The sequence below is a fragment of the Mustelus asterias genome, chromosome 26 (assembly GCF_964213995.1).
Source record: "Mustelus asterias chromosome 26, sMusAst1.hap1.1, whole genome shotgun sequence".
Lineage (NCBI taxonomy): Eukaryota > Metazoa > Chordata > Chondrichthyes > Carcharhiniformes > Triakidae > Mustelus > Mustelus asterias.
The window spans coordinates 22,597,073-22,617,878 of record NC_135826.1 but is presented as its reverse complement, the minus strand read 5'-3'; the positions used below and the strand labels follow the sequence as shown (position 1 = coordinate 22,617,878).

Genomic DNA, 20,806 nt, shown 5'->3' with positions numbered 1-20,806 from the left:
TGATCTTATAGAGACATATGAGATAATGAAGGGGCTGGATAGAGTAGAGGTAGAGAGATTCTTTCCACTTAGAAGTGAAACCAGAACTAGAGGGCACAGCCTCAAAATAAGTGGGGGCCGGTTCAGAACAGAGTTGAGGGGGAACTTCTTCTCTCAGAGGGTAGTGAATCTCTGAAATTCTCTGCCCATTGAAGTGGTGGAGGCTACCTCGTTGAAAATGTTTAAATCACGGGTAGATAGATTTCTGATCGATAAGGGAATTAAGGGATATGGGGAGCAGGCGGGTAAGTGGAACTGATTCACTTCAGATCAGCTATGATCTTGTTGAATGGCGGGGCAGGCTCGAGGGGCTAGATGGCCTACTCCTGCTCCTAGTTCTTATGTTCTTATGTTCTTAATTGCACGAGTATTTATCTTCAGCAAAAAATAATATTGTGCATTGTGTAAATCAGGTCAGAGACTGGTGTTTCCTACATTAATATTTCTCAGACCAAGATCTTTTAGCAGGCAGTTCTGCTGATATTTGTCCCTTCAAATCCCTTGATCCTTACAAGCTGATCACTTTATATTACACATTCTCTTTAAACACTAAATGCCATCTACAATTGACCTTATACAAACAAACAGTACAACGCAGTTTATGATTTTCTGTGTTATGATTCAGTAAGAATTGAATTTGGATGTAAATTAAGTTGCTGCAGGTAATCAATTTTTCAACTTATTTTGTCCAGTATAGCTGATAATTTAAGAATTTCTTTGATTTGATTTATTGTCACATGTATTAGTATACAGTGAAAAGTATTGTTTCTTGTGCAATATACAGATAAAGCATACCGTTCATAGAGAAGGAAAGGAGAGAGTAGCAGAATGTAGTGTTACAGTCATAGCTAGGGTGTAGAGAAAGATCAACTTAGTGCGAGGTAGGTCCATTCGAAAGTCTGATGGCTGCAGGGAAGAAGCTGTTCTTGAGTCGGTTGGTACGCGACCTCAGAATTTTGTATCTTTTTCCCAACAGAAGGAGGTGGAAGAGAGAATGTTTGGGATGCGTGGGGTCCTTAATTATGCTGGCTGCTTTTCCGAGGCAGTGGGAAATGTAGACAAAGTCAATGGATGGGAGGCTGGTTTGCGTGATGGTTTGGGCTACATTCACGACCTTTTGTAGTTTCTTGCGGTCTTAGGCAGAGCAGGAGCCATACCAAGCTGTGATACAACCAGAAAGAATGTTTTCTACGGTGCATCTGTGAGAGTCATAGTTGACATGCCAAATTTCCTTAGCCTTCTGAGGAAGGAGAGGCGTTGGTGGGCTTTCTTAACTATAGTGTCGGCATGGGGGTACCAGGACAGGTTGTTGGTGATCTGGACGCCTAAAAACGTGAAGCTCTCGATCATTTCTACTTCGTCACCATTGAGGTAGACAGGGGCATGTTCTCCACTCTTCCTGAAGTCGATGACTATCTCCTTCAGTTTGTTGACATTAAGGGAGAGATTGTCAAATATATATTTCAAAATATATTGTGACCAAAATATCCAATTGCATGCCGTATCTCTTGAATTTTCTATTCATATTTCAGTAAAAGCTAAGAAAATAGTGTTTTAATTTATTCAAATATTCTGCACTGAATGAAAATAATGCCTTTGGATGAAAAGACAATTTGGTGAACAGCTGGTGCAGTAGATCTCCATAACATTTGGGCGGCACGGTGGCACAGTGGTTAGCACTGCTACCTCAGCGCCACGGACCCAGGTTCAAATCTGGCCTCGGGTGACTGTCTGTGTGGAGTCTGCACGTTCTCCCACTGTCTACGTGGGTTTCCTCAGGGTGCCCTGGTTTCCTCCCAAACTCCCGAGATGTGCAAGTTAGGTTGATTGACCATGCTAAATTGTCCCTTAGTGTCAGGGGAGATTAGCAAGGTAAATACATGGGGTTGCGGGGATAGGGCCTGGGTGGGAATGTTGACGGTGCCGGCTAAATGGGCCGAATGACCTCCTTCTGCATTGTAGGGATTCTATGATTCTAACATCTCTTTACCTCTGGGTACCTGGGTCTGGATCCAGCCGAGACTGACAAGATGAAAGTCTCCTCGACTTGCCAGTTACAAAAGAGAGACTGGCCTGAATTTTACGAACTTGCTTGGGCGAGGCTTGTAAAATCCCGCCCGAGGCCAATGGAGAATTCCATTCTGCGAACCTCACCCACCTCAATTCCGGGGCGGACGAGGCGGTAAAATTCCGGCCAGAGTGTGTGGACAATCTCAGCTTAGGTTTTCAGCTTGTTATGCAAAATAGGCCTTAACTCAGCAATACTCTCGCAAACCGGCATTCTGAGATTCCCCACGCTTACTTGATGTGGGAGTTTATCCATGAGCGACACACTTCTGAAGTTACAATTAATGTACACTGTTGCAGCATCGTGGAACCTTAACTCAACATCCAACTGGATCTGTAGCTGACAGTGTAGGGACAAATTGAGAAAGGTTTCCATTCACTGCAACAACTTGGAGGAGTACAAGGTTCCCCATTTTATTTAAAAGCAATAAACATCATGCTCTTCAGCCCTAATTTCATATTAAAAATCCATTTTGTTTTACCTCCATGCAATCAATTTACTTTGCAAAGCTATATCCACGTACTATACCAAAGGCATCCAAGCTTGTATATGTTACATGTCAGCAATTTTATGTACATATTCAAAAGTTCAAGTATAGATATGTGTTCCATGTGTAAAATATTAGACCAATTTGCAATTACAACAGATTTCATCTTGACTAAATTTTGCACTTGAACATATATGTACACAATTCGTTGTATTACAACTGGGATCATTTTAATATTTTAAAAGACTATCACAGCAGAAATTACTTTTTTGGTCATTATTATGTGAAAATGTCAGTCTCAAATTCTTCTGTCCATTGTTTTAAGGAAGGCATTATAAAACAAATGAGTCAACGCATTAATTGAAATAGCAGCAAGAGGTATTTGACTCAAGTGCATTGGACATTTGTACATCAATTGTAACGATTTCTATCCTTACACCTTTAATTTAAAAATGTATTTCCTAAGTTGTCATGCAAGTAAGGAATGGACTAAATGACGCATTTTCTTTAAGACTTTTGGTCACCTGGCATTTTAATTCTCTGCCTCATTCCCACTCTCACCCCTCCATTCTCAACCTCCTAGACTGTCTCAATGACACTCAACATAAGCTTCATATCACCTCATCTTTTGACTATGCACTTGAGAGCGTTACAGATTCAACACTGAATTCAACAATTTCAGATCACAACTTTTCCCATTTTTTTTTCAAATGACAGTTGTTGAAGATAATTCTAATATCTCCCATTCACGCCTCTCTCCAAACTCATCTTTTGTTTCTTTACTTATCCCATTGTCATCTCCTTTTGCCCTGCCCCATCATCCCTCTCGTCATTTAGTTTCTCTTGCCTTTACCCCATCACAGAGCTTTGTCTTTGTTATTCCCCACCCCCTTCCCTCTTTCTTTACCTGCTTAAAACCTGTTACAACTCTTAACTTTCAATGCTGCAACAGATCACTGATCTGAAATGTTAACTCGCACTCCCCAAAGATGCTGCCTGACCTGCTGAGTATTTCCTGCGTTCTCTGTTTTCATTTCAGATTTCCAGCATCTGCAGTATTTTGCTTTTATTTTATTGTATTACTTTAGCTTTTTTGTTACACAACTATGGCCATGTACATGCTTTCAATATCGCAATACAAGAGCTAATAATACGAGATTGCAATGTGAATCTGGTGAGAAAGATAAGAGAGAAGACATGAAAAGCAATATTCTTGATATTGCATAGGGTAACATTACTGTAGCTGCACGTGATGTTTCTTAGGGAAGTCTATTGACTGTTTGAAATACGAAACAATATGTTATTAGAGTAGGGCAGGGATGTGATCAGAGTCATGGTACTTACAGAAAATGACACAGGTATGATGGTCTAAATAGCCTTCTTTCCTGTAAAATTCTGAGATTCCAAAAATTAATACAATTCTTTCTGGAAATTAAGAATTTCAAAAATGCTCATCAATCCAATTATATAGCATTCAAACTTGTTCTCCTTGTACAGTGTGAGTACATCTCTACACGGGAAGCATCCTCCCTATTTTAACCCTAACATTTTAAGCTCTTCAAGTCTCCATTCTCAGCCAATTTTGAAAACACCAAACTTGTCTCCAAGAATGAATTTAAAGGTGGAATAAGAAGAGGCTAAGATAATTCCTCCTCCAATTTTCCATCCTGTTATTTTGAAAATCAGCTAACTTTTACTGAACACCTTACCCTGAGGATCTGGTCAAAGTCTAGAGTTTGTGGTGGGAAACTCCAAGCAAGAACCAACCACTACATCACACATTGTATGACTGCCCCACCACCTCTCTGAGTTAATCTGGACAATATCTAAAGTTTAAGTGCAAAAGTCACCGATAATTTGAAAACAATCAGAAGACGTTTGCAGAATCCATGAATTGCCATAAAAATAACAATAAAACAGAGAAGTGTTTTAGTGCTTTATATATGTATATACCATAGAATCTCTACAGTGCAGAAGGAGCCCATTTGGCCCATCAAGTCTGCACTGACTCTCCGACAGAGCATCGCATCCCCGTAACGCAATGTATGTAACCCCAAGAACTCCACTAATCCTAATCAACTAAGGGGCAATTTATCATGGTTAATCCACCTCATCTGCACATCTTTGGACTGTGGGAGGAAACTGGAGCACCCGGAGGAAATCCACGGGGAGAACGTACAAATTCCACACAGACTGTCACCCAAGGCGGAATCAAACCCAAGCGCCTGGCAGTATGAAGCAGCGTGCTAACCATTGTGCCACCATGCCGCCCCTATTATATATAGGATTGCTTATGATAACCTAACTACCAGCCTTTTACCCTTTTAAGGGCACTTACAGAAGCCTCCTTTCAATCAAAATGCAAAACAATGAGAATGCTTTTGTTACTGGTTAACAGAATTAATGATAAATATTAATGGAAAAGCGAACATAGCACAAATGTTTGTTTATGAACAATTTAAAAGTTCCCTTTGTGATTTTCATTGGATTTTGTATCATGCACTGCTCTTTAGCTGAATATTCTCAGAAAATGGAACTAATCTTAAAAGTGATTACCAAAGCACAGGTCACTAACATTTAAATTAAGAAGACAGGCACAAGTAGGTAAGCGTATTGAAAGAACCTGCATTTATATAGCACCATCCCTGACCTCAGGCAATCCCAAACTGCTTTATAGACAATGAAGATTTTTTTAAAAATGTTGTGATATAGAAACTACAGCATCCAATTTGCAGACAACACGATTCCCAAACACAGCAACATCATAATCACCAGATAATCTGTTTCACTGGTGTAAATATTGACCTGGGTATATAACTTTCCTTATTCTGCTTTTAAAAACACTGTTGGATCTTATACATCCAGCCAAGATGGAAGATATGCGCCGGAAACCTCCAACCTCATCCGCAGCTTGGATTCCCTGGTGCCGCCGCAGTGAATGTAATTTTAGCTGAACGCCAATTTTTCCATTCTCGCTGACAAAAGGGCGGGAACGGACAAGATCAGAGAATCCCACCTGGTGGTGGGGGGGTGGTTTTCCAGCCATGCTCGCCCCAAAACTGGAAAATCCTGCACGAGGTCAACGGACCTTTTCCTGGTAGCCCTTCGCCCACTACGATTCCCGTGGCGGACACAATAGGAAAATTTGTCCCACGGTCTCAGTTTAAAATCTCATCCAAAAGACTCCAACTATGCAACACTCTCTCAATACTGCACTGGAGAATTAGCCTATCTGATTAGCTCAAGTCTCTGGAGTGGAGCATGAACCGCCAAAGTTCTAAGCAAGGGGAAAGAGAGCTACTTCTGAGTCAACATATATATATTAGAATATATTACATGAGCAGATTTGGACATTTTGCATTCATAGGATAATAAATTGCAAACTTTTAGTTGATACCAATTTTGGACAATTCTGTTACAAATCTACTGAAGGAATGCTAATTGCAAAGTAATACAGGGTGCTTACTTTCGTAGCAAACTATAAAACAAATTAAGTACACAAAATAAAACTCCAAATCACAGGAGTTCAAATTACACGCCTAATTAAGTTACATTTATTGTGGGAGCCTGCCACCTATCACATTCAAACCATGGACCTGTTAAGAAAACACAATGCAATAGAACCATCCAACCACTAAATATTGGCCCAATTTTTTCGGTAGCAAGGCAATGACTTGCCCTTCCTTGATTCATATTGATAATATTCTAAGCTGCAACATGCTGAATGTCTGAGATGTAAATTGCATTGGGACCCCCTACATGGCTTCTAGAATAGCACAAGCAAGTATCATAGGAGCACAGAATCCCTATAGTGCAGATGAGGCCATTCAGCTCATCGAGTCTGTACCAACTGTCTGACAGATTATCTTACCCAGACCCTCTCCCCCACCCTGTGCCTGTAACCCCACACATTTTCCATAGCTAATCCATCTAAACTCTTGGGACAATTTAGCATAGCCAATTCACCTAACCTGCACATCTTTGGACTGTGGGTGGAAACTGGAGCACCCAGTGGAAACCCATGCAGACACGGGGAGAATATGCAACCTCCACACACACAGTCACCCAAGACTGGTGCCTCTCCTTAACCAATTAAATTGACGGATTGTGACATGAGCAGCAAAGATTAAGATAAAGGCAAACGCTAGAGAGAGTGAATTCAGTATCAATTGGACAGAAAGAGAAATAAAGAGAGAAAAAGAAATATTGGATTAACAGAGAGAGAGAGAATGGTTTCAGAAAGAAAAGGTTGGAAAAAAAACTTCTACTTTTAGATTTATTTTGTTTTTTAAATCTCCAACAACAATTATAACCTGAAGGAATGAGTTTCCGTTCTTACATTAGTTAATAGAGGTTAGCAGGTGTTGCAGAACTTCACCACATCTTTGTGGAGGTGTGGCTACTAAAAATGCTGGCTTGGGTTTTCCATATGCTGACATGTCAGCCCTGGGGATTTTGTGGGCGAGCTTCAATATTTCCCTCGGTGCTTCAGTCACACAGCTAGCTTTTGGATCATTGTCCATCCATTGTCTGCAGGTCTGTGTGGGGGGTCTCCAATTCCTCATCACTACCTCATTTTTAAAGTAAAAGCACTCTACATCTGTCTGTTTCAACTTCGGTTTGGAGATTTTCAGTCTATTTTAATTTTTTTAGCACCAGGCTAGCTTGTTGAGCCACAGCCAAGGAAGAGCTATTCATTACATCCTTAGAGTCTTCTAAACTTTTGAAAAAGGTATTGGATAACCCAACAGCAGAATCATCCTTCCGCAATGTGGGCGGCACAGTAGAACAGTGGTTAGCACTGCTGCTTCACAGCTCCAGGGACCTGGGTTCAATTCCCAGCTTGGGTCACTGACTGTGTGGAGTTTGCACATTCTCCTCGTGTCTGCGTGGGTTTCCTCCGGGTGCTCCGGTTTCCTCCCACAGTCCAAAGATGTGCGGGTTAGGTTGATTGGCATGCTAAAAAATTGCCCCTTAGTGTCCTGAGATGCGTAGGTTAGAGGGATTAGCGGGTAAATGTGTAGGGATATGGGGGTAGGGCCTGGGTGGGATTGTGGTCGGTGCAGACCCGATGGGCCAGATGGCCTCTTTCTGCACTGTAGGGATTCTATTCTATGAATGCTACTTTGGCCTCTTCTGATAGGGCTTGTTTGGCCATAGATTGGGTTACCACACCAGGGACTTTCTCCTGCAGCTGCTCTGCTTCTCTGACCTCACACAGCTTCTCTACAACAACTGGGGATGCTAACACCCTTGATCCCACCAGGTAATTTCCAAAGAGCAGGTCGACTGGTGACAACTCCCACAGTCACCAGTCCTGAAATAAGGTTGCACTCCAGGTGCACCCTGTATAATGGTATGGGCGTGTATTTTCCCTTGAAACCCTTTACCAGCACTTTGTCCTGTTCTGCACTCTCCGGGGGAAAGGCCATTTTTAAATGTCTGCAGAGTCCTCCAGACTCAACGAAAAACCAGCCCCTTGTATCACTATTCAAAGAAATCATAGAAATCATAGAAACTCTACAGTGCAGAAAGAGGCCATTCAGCCCATCGAGTCTGCACCGACCACAATCCCACTCAAGCCCTACCCCCATATCCCTACATATTTTACCCGCTAATCCCGCTAATCTACGCATCCCAGGACACTAAGGGGCAATTTTAGCATGGCCAATCAACCTAACCTGCACATCTTTGGACTGTGGGAGGAAACCGGAGCACCCGGAGGAAACCCACGCAGACACGAGGAGAATGTGCAAACTCCACACAGACAGTGACCCAAGCCGGGAATCGAACCCAGGTCCCTGGAGCTGTGAAGCAGCAGTGCTAACCACTGTGCTACCGTGCCGCCCAAAGAGCAATTTTAATACTGATGTCCTGGCCAATATTTATCTATCTACAAATACTAATACGAATGTGTTATCTGGTCATTATCATATTGATACTGGGGGCGGGTCATATTCTTTGCAAATTGGCTGCTGTATCTTCCTACACATCAAATATATTTATTCAGCTGTAAACCACTGTAAGACATCTAATCCCAAGGTCACAGAAATCACTACATATGCCAGCACTTTCTTTACTGTCCATTTGGCCTTTGAGTTATCCCCTATATGTCATGTGATAATGGTTGTATCATACTTTGGTTAAATTAATTTCAAAGAATCAATTTACTGAACACCTTAATTCAACAAGATTAATTCCAAGCACCTTTCCTACCACACCTAAACGTCATCAAAAGCCCGAGTTCAATCTTGAGGGCGGACATCCATATAACGCCAAAGATTTATGCTTACTTATAACCAGTGGGTTCAGAATGAGTCCTGAACTCACTTCAGCCACAATGCAGTCGGAATTTAGTCACAGCTAAGGCATGAGTACCAAATGAACACAGGTCTTCCCACCATTACATTTAACATTATTATGATCATTTAATACCTGTAAAACTGGTACAACAATGCTGAATTTGTATCTCATCATGTCTAGATTGCTAGAAATGTAAATATGTATCAACATTATCAAAACAGGAGTAAAAGAAAACTCATTTAAAAATAGTCTTACCTCTTCCCATTGGTGAATATACCTAATCAATCTGGAGAGTCTCAATAATCGTAAAAGACTGAGAATTTTTGTAAACCGCACAATCCGTAGTGCTCTGGCAGTTTTATAAACTTCTGAATCGATGCCTTTTTCTACTATCAAAAATATATAATCCACAGGGATTGAGGAGACAAAGTCTACAATAAACCAGCTTTTTAAATATGTCTTCTTAATTTTCTCTGGGTCCAATATGATTTCTGTGTTATCTTCTATAACAATTCCAGTTCTGAAGTTTAAGACTAAATCCATAAGGAAGAAAGTGTCAGACACCACATTAAAGATAATCCATGGCGTAGTTGTTTCTTCCTTGAAGAAGGTGATTCCTACTGGGATAATTATGAGATTTCCAACCATAAACAACAACATTGTGAAATCCCAGTAAAACCTGTAAAGAAAGATAATAAGTTAAGTAAGAGCCTCAAAAAGTCCGTTCTACCATCCTTTCATTATCTGAGAGCTATGAATGGAGAGTTTGTAGGCATTCCTTCAGAATCATTGCAACATAGACGGATCGAGTTAAACAAAATTATCATTTCAACACTGCGCAACTAGTAATGATGTTACATCTATCCTATGATTCTATTAAAGTTAAGAAAAGCCCATCAAGCTAATATCTTCAATATTTCCAGAATGACATTTAAACCCCTTATCACTCTTTGAATAAATATATTCACTCTCCCCACTCCAAGATCATTGTTACATTTACTTTTCACTCACTTAAATGTTGTACTCATGTTCAACTTACCTGATTGCCCTTAGAACAATATCCTGTCTGCCTTGCCTTTATTATATAATGATTCATGTGTCTCTTTTTAACTCTTTTCTTTCAGAACTGTTAAGGTAAATTTTTCCCTCATCTTTCCTCATCGTTCTTATGTTCTTATGTTCAGTGTGCTTTACACTTGGGATCATTCTTCTCTAGGCTCTCTCAAGGTTGTCCCTTCTGAGTTACAATAAATTGGAATTGTGCACAGTATTCCGAATGAGATCCATACAGCAATATGTTTCAAAAACAATATGTTGCATTTTTCTCCATATTATTAAAGGTCAACATAATTTCTTTGGATTTATACATATGATGCTTGTTCTTTCTTCCAATATGAAACATTTTGCATTAGTTAGTATTAAATCTCATTTTCTATTTGTATCCCCAATTGTACAACAAATCTAATTCCTGTTGCAAAACCTTGACAGTATCCTTCATTCGGACTACAAATTTAATAAGCTCACAGGCTTATGTATTCCAGTCATTTATGGAAATGAGGAAACCACAGGAATAGCTCAGTCTGTTAATTCAGGCCATTATTCCAAATGAGAGAAATTTGTGTATTCGGTGGATCTCTCTCTCAGACTCTACATTATCTTCTGTTATGTTTTAGAAGTGCAGATTACAGGTATCCTGGGAGCAGCCATTTTACCTAGAGACCCTTGATGAGATAAGAAATTTTACTTGTGATATGAATAATGAGGGCTTCTACCATTCCAGGTGCTCTTTAACCAGCATCGCTAAATCGTGGCAACAAAGGAGACAGAGGGACATCAGTAAGTATAAAGGATTATTCGCTTCATGTTCGTGGTACGATGCTACTGTGCATCCATCTTTATACATGAAACTGGCACAAAATCATTTCAACAGATTTACAAGGAATGTATGTATCAATTTTAAAATATATTGCTGTTTTAGAAAGTTATTCATTGTTCAGGTAAAAATACATATTTCTGAATAGCACATATGACAGCTCCCACGGCACAAACGTTACATGAACCTTGTGATCCATCAATTCAACCACCAAACCTCTGCAAAGACAGGCTGGTCAATGAATTATTATCTACAACAGCACATGTTACTACATAAACACCAGTCCAACAAAGAGAAATTGTGGCATGTTGTATCTTGGCTGTGAATTTGTTTCAAATGAAGTTCTAGATAATATTCACTCATTCAATAGATTGTTGAAAACCAAAATTCACACATTTCCGTGAAACACTTTCTGTTAAGTGTGTCTAATGTGGACAATTTTCTTGCAGTCACTGTCAACACTGCAGGGCCCAGCTTGTTAATGGTTCATTTCCTGAAAGATAGTTATTGTTCTTAAACCATCTATATTTCATTAAATAGGTGATTACATTCTAAACTCCTCAAGCAATATACATATATAATGTTATTTCAACACAAGATATTTTCCAAATAAAGTAAGTCATTCTCCATCAGAAGCTCTTTCCAAGTCCATATACGGTTCTTCTCAGAGGAATGAATTAAAAAATGTTGAAAATAACTATAAACAGTTTTCTTGCATGCTTTACATCCATGTGGTATGCTAGTACTTGTTGAAGAACATAATAGACTACAAGAATTGAAAGGCTGAGCGGTACCTCATCATAGAATCCCTACAGTGCAGAAGGAGGCCATTCCCACCCAGGCCCTATGCCCATAATCCTACGTATTAACCCTACTAACCCCTGACATCAAGGGGTAATTTAGCATGGCCAATCAACCTAACCCGCACGTCTTTGGACAGTGGGAGGAAACCGGAGCACCCAGAGGAAACACACACAGACACAAGGAGAATGTGCAAACTCCGCACAGACAGTGACCCAAGCCAGGAATCGAATCCGGGTCCCTGGCGCTGTGAGGCAGCAGTGCGAACCATTGTGCCACCTTGCCACCTATTGAATAGATTGTGTGTAATTTAAGTTTTACATAGTTTGTGTACCTAAGACTGCATTAAAATTTTATCCCAGTGCACATTGTGTGCTGGAGTAGCAATTTAGCAGCTCCATTCATTTATAAAATGCACGGTAAACTATACAAAAAATAATGCAAAGTAAGCTATTAGGAATACGAGCAGATCTAACACACATATAACATACAGTCTGGAGTACTGTGCAGCAATATATAAAGACTTGACATGACAACATGATCAGTGAAGGCAAATTTAATAGGTTTGCCATCTCAAACTTGAAAAGCATTGCTTGCTTCCATATATGCTTCAACAGGATATGCTGTTATCCTGCAAAAGGCATACTTAACTATCATTACTTATGGTCTAAAATTTTTATCTTATTAATGCCAGTTCGATGAAATGACTGACAAGAGTGGATAGTGGGTTTCCCTTCTCTGAATCACATGACTTCCATGATGTGGAGATGCCGGCGTTGGACTGGGGTAAGCACAGTAAGAAGTCTCACAACACCAGGTTAAAGTCCAACAGGTTTATTTGTAGCACAAGCTTTTGGAGCACTGCCCCTTCATCAGGTGAGTGGGAGTTGTGTTCACAAACAGGGCATATATAGACACAAACTCAATTTACAAGATAATGGTTGGAATACAAGTCTTTACAAGTAATCAAGTCTTAAAGGTACAGATAGTGTGTGAGTGGAGAGAGGGTTAAGCACAGGTTAAAGAGATGTGTATTGTTTCCAGCCAGGACAGTTAGTGAGATTTTGCAAGCCCAGGCAAGTCGTGGGGGTTACAGATAGTGTGACATGAACCCAAGATCCCGGTTGAGGTGATGAATTCCTCTGTGTCCACTGCAAGACTGATGGGGTCCATTTTGGTGGTGGGGCAGAAATTGAGCCCTCGGCTGAGAACTTCGATTTTATCTAGTTGAAGTGTGTAGTCCGACAATGGACTTCCTTTCTCACTAACTGTCCTGGCTGGAGACGATGCACATCTCTTTAACCTGTGCTTAACCCTCTCTCCACTCACATTGTCTGTACCTTTAAGACTTGATTACCTGTAAAGACTCGCATTCCAACCATTATCTTGTAAATTGAGTTTGTATCTATATATGCCCTGTTTGTGAACACAATTCCCACTCACCTGATGAAGGGGCAGTGTTCCGAAAGCTTGTGGCTTGAGGTACCAAATAAACCTGTTGGACTTTAACCTGGTGTTGTGAGACTTTTCACATGACTTCAACAGCAAAGATATTGTGGCATTTGATTTGAACAGCAGTAATATGGAGAACCATCTTGACACAGTAAAAATTGAAAAGATAATTGTAAATGATGAGACTATGTTGATGAATGAATGCAGAGCAAACAGAACAGAAAAATAAACTTAATCCAAAGATGTAGGAAGTATGATACTCCTGTAGGCACAACAACAGAAATAAAGAAATAAGCAGTAGTGGGGGTTTGGAGAACGAGACCAGGCTAAGATGTTATGAACAACCAGCTAAGAAAAATGAACAGATGTCAGAAGATTCTTCAGATAAGCCCAGGGGCTCCAACATAAAAAAATACTGAAGCAGAATGGATACCAGCTTTACAAATGCGCTGTAAGAAATCTAAAATTAGACTGATGATCCTACGCGAACCCATTAGCTAGGGGAAATGGAGTCTTTTCGGCACGGTGGCACAGTGGTTAGCACTGCAGTCTCTTGGCTCTAGGGTCTCAGGTTCAATTTCGGCCTTGGATGACTGTCTGTGTGGAGTTTGCACAGTCTCGCCAATGTCTGCGTGGATTTCCTCTGGGTACTCCGGTTTCCTTCCACAGTCCAAAGATATGCAAGTTAGGTGAATTGGTCATGCTAAATTGCCCCTTAATGTCTTAAGATGTGTCGCTTAGATGGATTAGCCATGGGAAATGTGTGGGGTTACACGGATAGGGTGGGGAGAGGGCCTGGGTAAGTTACTCTGTCAAAGAGTCAATGCAGACTCAATGGGCCGAATGGTCTCTTCTGCACTGTAGGGATTCTATAATTTCCAGCACTGTAGAATCCTACTCATTTCAAGATTTAGGTTTAAATGTAACAAAGACTCAACTGCCCAGCAGAAACATGGGTAACATTTTTTTTTAATTAAACATAGACCAACTGAGAACTTTTGATCTTTCATCTTTTTTTTCCAACAACAACTACACTGCAACTAGCTCAGGGCTGACGTCATGTGAGATTCTCCCCTGAGGGCGACTCAGTGAATTTTAGAGAGTTTGGCTGATCTCACATCCAGTGTGTGATTCACATCTGTGTGAATTATGCATCAATGGGAAATCAAAAATACTTCACATTGTAGAAACTATTCAAAAGAACCGTCATAAAGAACACTGCAACTGGGGGAGAAATAACAGAAATTGCAAAAGACTAATAAGCTATGAATAGGATAGAAATGGAGAAAGATTAAAGACAAGCATGGAAGTAGAGAAACAATTAACCAGTGAGGCAGTTAATCAGTGCCAAAGGGGGAAAATGTGAGATAAGGATATCCATAGAATCCCTACAGTGCAGAAGGAAACCATTCGGCCCATAGAGTCTGCACTGACAACAATCCCACCCAGGCACTATCCCCACAACCCTACCTATTTATCCTGCTAATCCCCCGACACTAAGGGGCAATTTAGCATGGTCAATCAATCTAACCCCCACATATTTGGAGTGCTGGCTAGTTAAAACAATTGAATAAATATATCGACATGCTTGTCCCAATTCAAAGTCCATCAATTCAAATTATTTGAGGAATCATTTTGTTTCAGCTCTACATTCTGACTTTCAAATGTTATTATTGTCTTCAATTCAATTTGTTGGAGAATTCAACAATTGGGGGAGAGGTAATTATGATGCGATTAGGCAAGAATTAGGGGGCATAAGTTGGGAACAGAAACTGTCAGAGAAAGGAACTAATGAAAAGTGGAACTTTTTCAAGGAACAAATACTGGGTGTCCTTGATAGGTATGTCCCTGTCAGGCAGGGAGGAAATGGCCAAGTGAGGGAACCATGGTTCACGAAAGAGGTGGAATGTCTTGTGAAAAGGAAGAGGGAAGCTTATGTAGGGATGAGGAAACAAGGTTCAGATGGCTCGATTGAGGGTTACAAGTTAGCAAGGAATGAGCTGAAAAAGGGGCTTAGGAGAGCTAGGAGGGGACATGAGAAGTCCTTGGCGGGTCGGATCAAGGAAAACCCCAAGGCTTTTTACTCTTATGTGAGGAATAAAAGAATGACCAGGGTGAGGTTAGGGCCGGTCAAGGACAGTAGTGGGAACTTGTGTATGGAGTCAGTAGAGATAGGCGAGGTGATGAATGAATACTTTTCTTCAGTGTTCACCAAGGAGAGGGGCCATGTTTTTGAGGAAGAGAAGGTGTTACAGGCTAATAGGCTGGAGGAAATAGATGTTCGGAGGGAGGATGTCCTGGCAGTTTTGAATAAACTGAAGGTCGATAAGTCCCCTGGGCCTGATGAAATGTATCCTAGGATTCTTTGGGAGGCAAAGGATGAGATTGCAGAGCCTTTGGCTTTGATCTTTGGGTCCTCGCTGTCCACGGGGATGGTGCCAGAGGACTGGAGAATGGCGAATGTTGTTCCTCTGTTTAAGGGAATAGAAATGACCCTGGTAATTATAGACCGGTTAGTCTTACTTCAGTGGTTGGTAAATTGATGGAAAAGGTCCTTAGAGATGGGATTTACGACCATTTAGAAAGATGCGGCTTAATCCGGGATAGTCAGCACGGATTCGTGAGGGGCAAGTCGTGCCTCACAAATTTGATAGAATTTTTTGAGGAGGCAACTAAGTGTGTTGATGAAGGTAGGGCAGTTGATGTCATATACATGGATTTTAGTAAGGCGTTTGATAAGGTCCCCCATGGTTGGCTTATGATGAAAGTGAGGAGGTGTGGGATAGAGGGAAAGTCGGCCGATTGGATAGGTAACTGGCTGTCTGATCGAAGACAGAGGGTGGTGGTGGATGGAAAATTTTTGGATTGGAGGCAGGTTGCTAGCGGAGTGCCACAAGGATCAGTGCTTGGTCCTCTGCTCTTTGTGATTTTTATTAATGACTTAGAGGAGGGGGCTGAAGGGTGGATCAGTAAATTTGCTGATGACACCAAGATTGGTGGAGTAGTGGATGTGGTGGAGGGCTGTTGTAGGCTGCAAAGAGACATAGATAGGATGCAAAGCGGGGCTGAAAAATGGCAAATGGAGTTTAACCCTGATAAATGTGAGGTGATTCATTTTGGTAGGACTAATTTAAATGTGGATTACAGGGTCAAAGGTAGGGTTCTGAAGACTGTGGAGGAACAGAGAGATCTTGAGGTCCATATCCACAGATCTCTAAAGGTTGCCACTCAAGTGGATAGAGCTGTGAAGAAGGCCTATAGTGTGTTAGCTTTTATTAACAGGGGGTTGGAGTTTAAGAGCCGTGGGGTTATGCTGCAACTGTACAGGACCTTGGTGAGACCACATTTGGAATATTGTGTGCGGTTCTGGTCACCTCACTATAAGAAGGATGTGGAAGCGCTGGAAATAGTGCAGAGGAGATTTACCAGGATGCTGCCTGGTTTGGAGGGTAGGTCTTATGAGGAAAGGTTGAGGGAGCTAGGGCTGTTCTCTCTGGAGCGGAGGAGGCTGAGGGGAGACTTAATAGAGGTTTATAAAATGATGAAGGGGATAGATAGAGTGAACGTTCAAAGACTATTTCCTCGGGTGGATGGAGCTATTACAAGGGGGCTTAACTATAGGGTTCGTGGTGGGAGACACAGGAAGGATATCAGAGGTAGGTTCTTTACGCAGAGAGTGGTTGGGGTGTGGAATGGACTGCCTGCAGTGATAGTGGAGTCAGACACTTTAGGAACATTTAAGCGGTTATTGGATAGGCACATGGAGCACACCAGGATGGTAGGGAGTGGGATAGCTTGATCTTGGTTTCAGATAAAGCTCGGCACAACATCGTGGGCCGAAGGGCCTGTTCTGTGCTCAACTGTTTAGCTGAAAGAAAACTAATTTGAATTATTGTATGTGGGCTGGGAGGACACTGATTTTGTTTCTAAAAAGTAAATGGACAACAGGGAGAGGAAAAGATGAGAAAATATATTAAAATGACATTCAGGTGGACGAATCGAAGCTTTCAGGGAAGACATGGAGGCCCCACTGAGAGAATTTTCTGGTTCTTTAATCGATCCACAGCCAGAAAAGCGGTGATGAGATAGCGATGGAAATAACCTTAAATTATGATCAGTGGGGCTGCATGAAATACTGAAACTGATTTGACACAGCAGAAACAACTGCCGCTTTCAAACAGCGTTAAAACAGCAAATGAATTCCTCTCAAGTCGTGCAGGTACCGTTCAATTAAGGTCGTCAATGGACTCAAGCCACTACAATCAAACTGGGATCAGGTGATGGTGTCTCCTTGTCCGCAAGGTCGCCACAAGGAGAGACTGACTGCGGGTAAGGCTCACCGAGAAGGTTTAGACTAGTAGGACATCTGCAGGATTCCTTCCGAAGAGCATAAAATATCGGCAGGCGGAGATAATGTATCACATGGGTATTGTATTCAGCTGGTGTGAATTCGCTATAAAATATTGGTCTCCGTACTGTCAAACCAATGATACTGAATCTTGCATGATAAATGTCCTTCTGCCTAATCGTCAAGACAGAAATAAATCGATTATTAAAATAGCGGGGGGCGGGGTGCTGAGCAGCAATTGCAGTATGTAGGGCGATAGGAAATAATAGGTGGGCTGGATTGTTTTAGGGATATCCATTTAAAATATATACGGTCACGGCGTTGAGCTGTTGTCCGAAATTAAAATTGGTATCATTGGTTTTCTGCAATTATTGCAGCACCCCGGCATTACTGCTCTGCTTTAAAAGTCAAGCAAGTACACCGCAGACAATGGAAATTCCCAGGAAAAACAGCATGGTGTCAAAATGTTGATTGATGTCGAACTGTTAACTATCATCAGTCGTATCAGCAGCTTAGCGGGTGGTACAGTATTCGGGTTGGTATTGACACTGCGAGAGGGAAAAACAATGCGACTGATGTGGAGAAAGAAAAGTTTTGCTGTGTGGGCAGCGCTTCAGATTTCAGCACCATAAACAGCTCCCTGCAGATCCAAACTCCTCAAACCTCCCAGGTTCCGGCAAGCAGACGCCAGCTGCACCAGAAAAGGAGCTCGGATGGAGTGCTCATTGGGAAGACGTTCCCCAGTCAGATCAGACTATTATTCCCTGGGCAATTCCTGATGCGAAAAGGAATAAAACAAAACAAGGGCGAGATAACTCATTCCCAGACGGTTCACCGCTACCTGCTGTAATGAAGACAAATATGTGGCAAGAACCCACAACGTCAAAACCTCATTACCTTGCATTATAATCCCAAACTTGTCTCCATTTGTAACACTTTAATAAATGTACACACACACATTATGTGATCTCATGTTTGCTCAGTCTTACATAATCACAGTGGCAGGCTTGGTACCTGTCCCAGAGGAGGGACAAGTTTTAACCCAGTCAAGAATAAAATTATACAAGACACAGCAGACAAACTCAGCTCAGAAGCAAGCATGGAGGAAGGGGCGAGTTCTGTCCTCTCTACAGGGGCATTCTAACTACATATTTCTTCGTGAATTTCCATCAAAGTGAAGTACTGAGGAATGAAGTACTTTTCATTTTGGCACCAAGCCTCATCATTAAACATTCTAGAGTCAAGAAAAAAAAACATGGTTAGGTGGAAAATTATTTTTCTTTCCCGAACATAAGGTCCAAAACTAGGTAAGCAGTACTCCTGTGATTGTTACACACATGTCCGTGCCAGTAACACTTGAGCTTCTTAAAGCAAGATTGCCAGGATTAGTAAGTTTGTATTTTTTAAATAATTATTTAATGGGGTGTGGCTGTCCCTGGCTAGGTCAGCATTTGTTACCCACCCCTAATTGCCTAATCTGCTAGGGCATTTCAGAGCGTATTTAAGAATCAGCCACATTGTTGTGGGTCTGGAGTCACATGTAGACCTGACCAGGTAAGGACAGCTGAGTTTGTCCCCTAAAGGACATTAGTAATGCAAATGGGTTTTTACAACAATCAACAATGGTTTCATGGTCAGAATTTTAAATCCCAGATTTTTATCGAATTCAAATTTCACTATCTACAATGATGGGATTTAAACCAGGGTCCCCAGGGCATTATACTTGGGTCTCTGGATTACTAGCCCAATAATAATACCACTGCACCACTGCCTCCCTGTTGGTGCCTGTCAACCAGAAACTATATCCAGGAAACTCAAACCCATCTCACATAGGATCACTACAGAAAGGACATTCATTCTGTAAATCAGAGCTGTAAATGAACACATACAAAAGGGATGAAAAGCCAGTCTTTAAACCATCTATGCCACTAGATGACATAACTTGAAGGTATGTAGTATATCCATAGAGTAATTTGCTCACTAGTTGTAATAGCTTATTGTAAGTGTGCAAAGGATGGACATTTCCAATAATACCATTCTGATGGGTTTTTTCAAATTACAAATCTCTGGCTGCATGACACCCTGCTCTGATGAACCATGCTAATCTATCATGATGTTAAGCTATGGCAACTTTAAAAAATTAAAATATGTTCTTCTAATCACAAGCTTAATATTGGCAAAAAAAGTCTTTGTATAAATATTTAATCTACATACATTGCCCACGGTATGCATGATTAATTCAGTTTTATTATTCTTTACATATAAGGTTTAAACTCAAAATGACAAAAGAGCATTTTCAGAATGCTGAACAGTAATTGTGGCTTTAGAATGGTCACAATCTCTGTGAGATTACAGATTAGTAGAAAAGTCTTGAAGTTTACTCTGAATAATGAGTTTATATACATTTACACACATGTAAAGGCAAGTTGTGAAAATATCTTACCTTAGTCACTTCTAAATGCCCTGCCCAATGCACATTAATTCTGTAAGAGAACTGAGATATATTTCCTATTCATGCTAAAACCGCAATACTTCTCTTCATAAGCATGTTGACAACTTTGTTATACATAGCTACAGGAAATCCATCTTATTTTTTATTTACATTATGAATCTCCTGATTTGGTCACTGTTCTCCAGGCTATGTGCAAGTAATTGCACATCATATGTTCTAGGATGGCTTTGTGTTGAGAATCACTAATCAAGTTGGCTGAGATTGCTTAAAGTTAACCATTCACTTTGCTGTGCGCTTATTACAAAATAGCTTGTGATTGGGAATTCAGTTGTATGGGGAACCACATCTCAAGCCAAGATACTACAACTGTATTACAGTGCGGGTTCCTGCCTAACATTGCATGGCTACCAATGTTTCTAATAAAATAAAATTTTACATATTATAATTGACTTTCCTTCTACCAAAATTAGATGTGATGAAAAATACTAACATTTTAATTAATTGAACATGTAATAGTGGTTAGAATTAACATGTCTTTATAAGCGAATGAAAGATGTTCATTGTTTAGCCCTTAGAAGAAACAAAAATGCATTTAGATCATTAGCAGTGTAAGTGAAACAATTTATCCAGTTGGTTGAGTTGGCTGGGTTTAGTAAATTGCTAAACAGCTATTTATAAATTAATAATGAAAATTGAAGTTGTAGCTTGGGGCAGCACAGTGGCACAGTGGTTAGCACTGCTGCCTCACAACGCCAGGGACCTGAATTCGATTCCCGGCTTGGGTCACTGTCTACATGTAGTTTGCACATTCTCCCCATGTCTGTGTGGGTTTCCTCCAGGTGCTCCAGTTTCCTCCCACAGTCCAAAGATGAGCGAGTTAGGTGTATTGGCCATGGTAAATTGCCCCTTAGTGTCAGGGGGACTAGCTAAGGTAAATGCATGGGGTTATGTTGATTGGGCCTGGGGGGTGGGATTGTGGTCGG

General features: G+C 41.0%; 1 protein-coding gene across 1 annotated transcript in view; it reads right to left on the bottom strand.

Moving 5' to 3' along the window:
• Positions 1-20,806, bottom strand: part of hcn2b (hyperpolarization activated cyclic nucleotide-gated potassium channel 2b) — a 135,868-nt gene that overhangs the window by 110,225 nt on the left and 4,837 nt on the right. Inside the window, exon 2 of the mRNA XM_078198764.1 lies at positions 9,153-9,576. Within this exon, the coding sequence (XP_078054890.1) occupies positions 9,153-9,576 (424 nt within the window). The remainder of the gene's footprint in view (positions 1-9,152; positions 9,577-20,806) is intronic.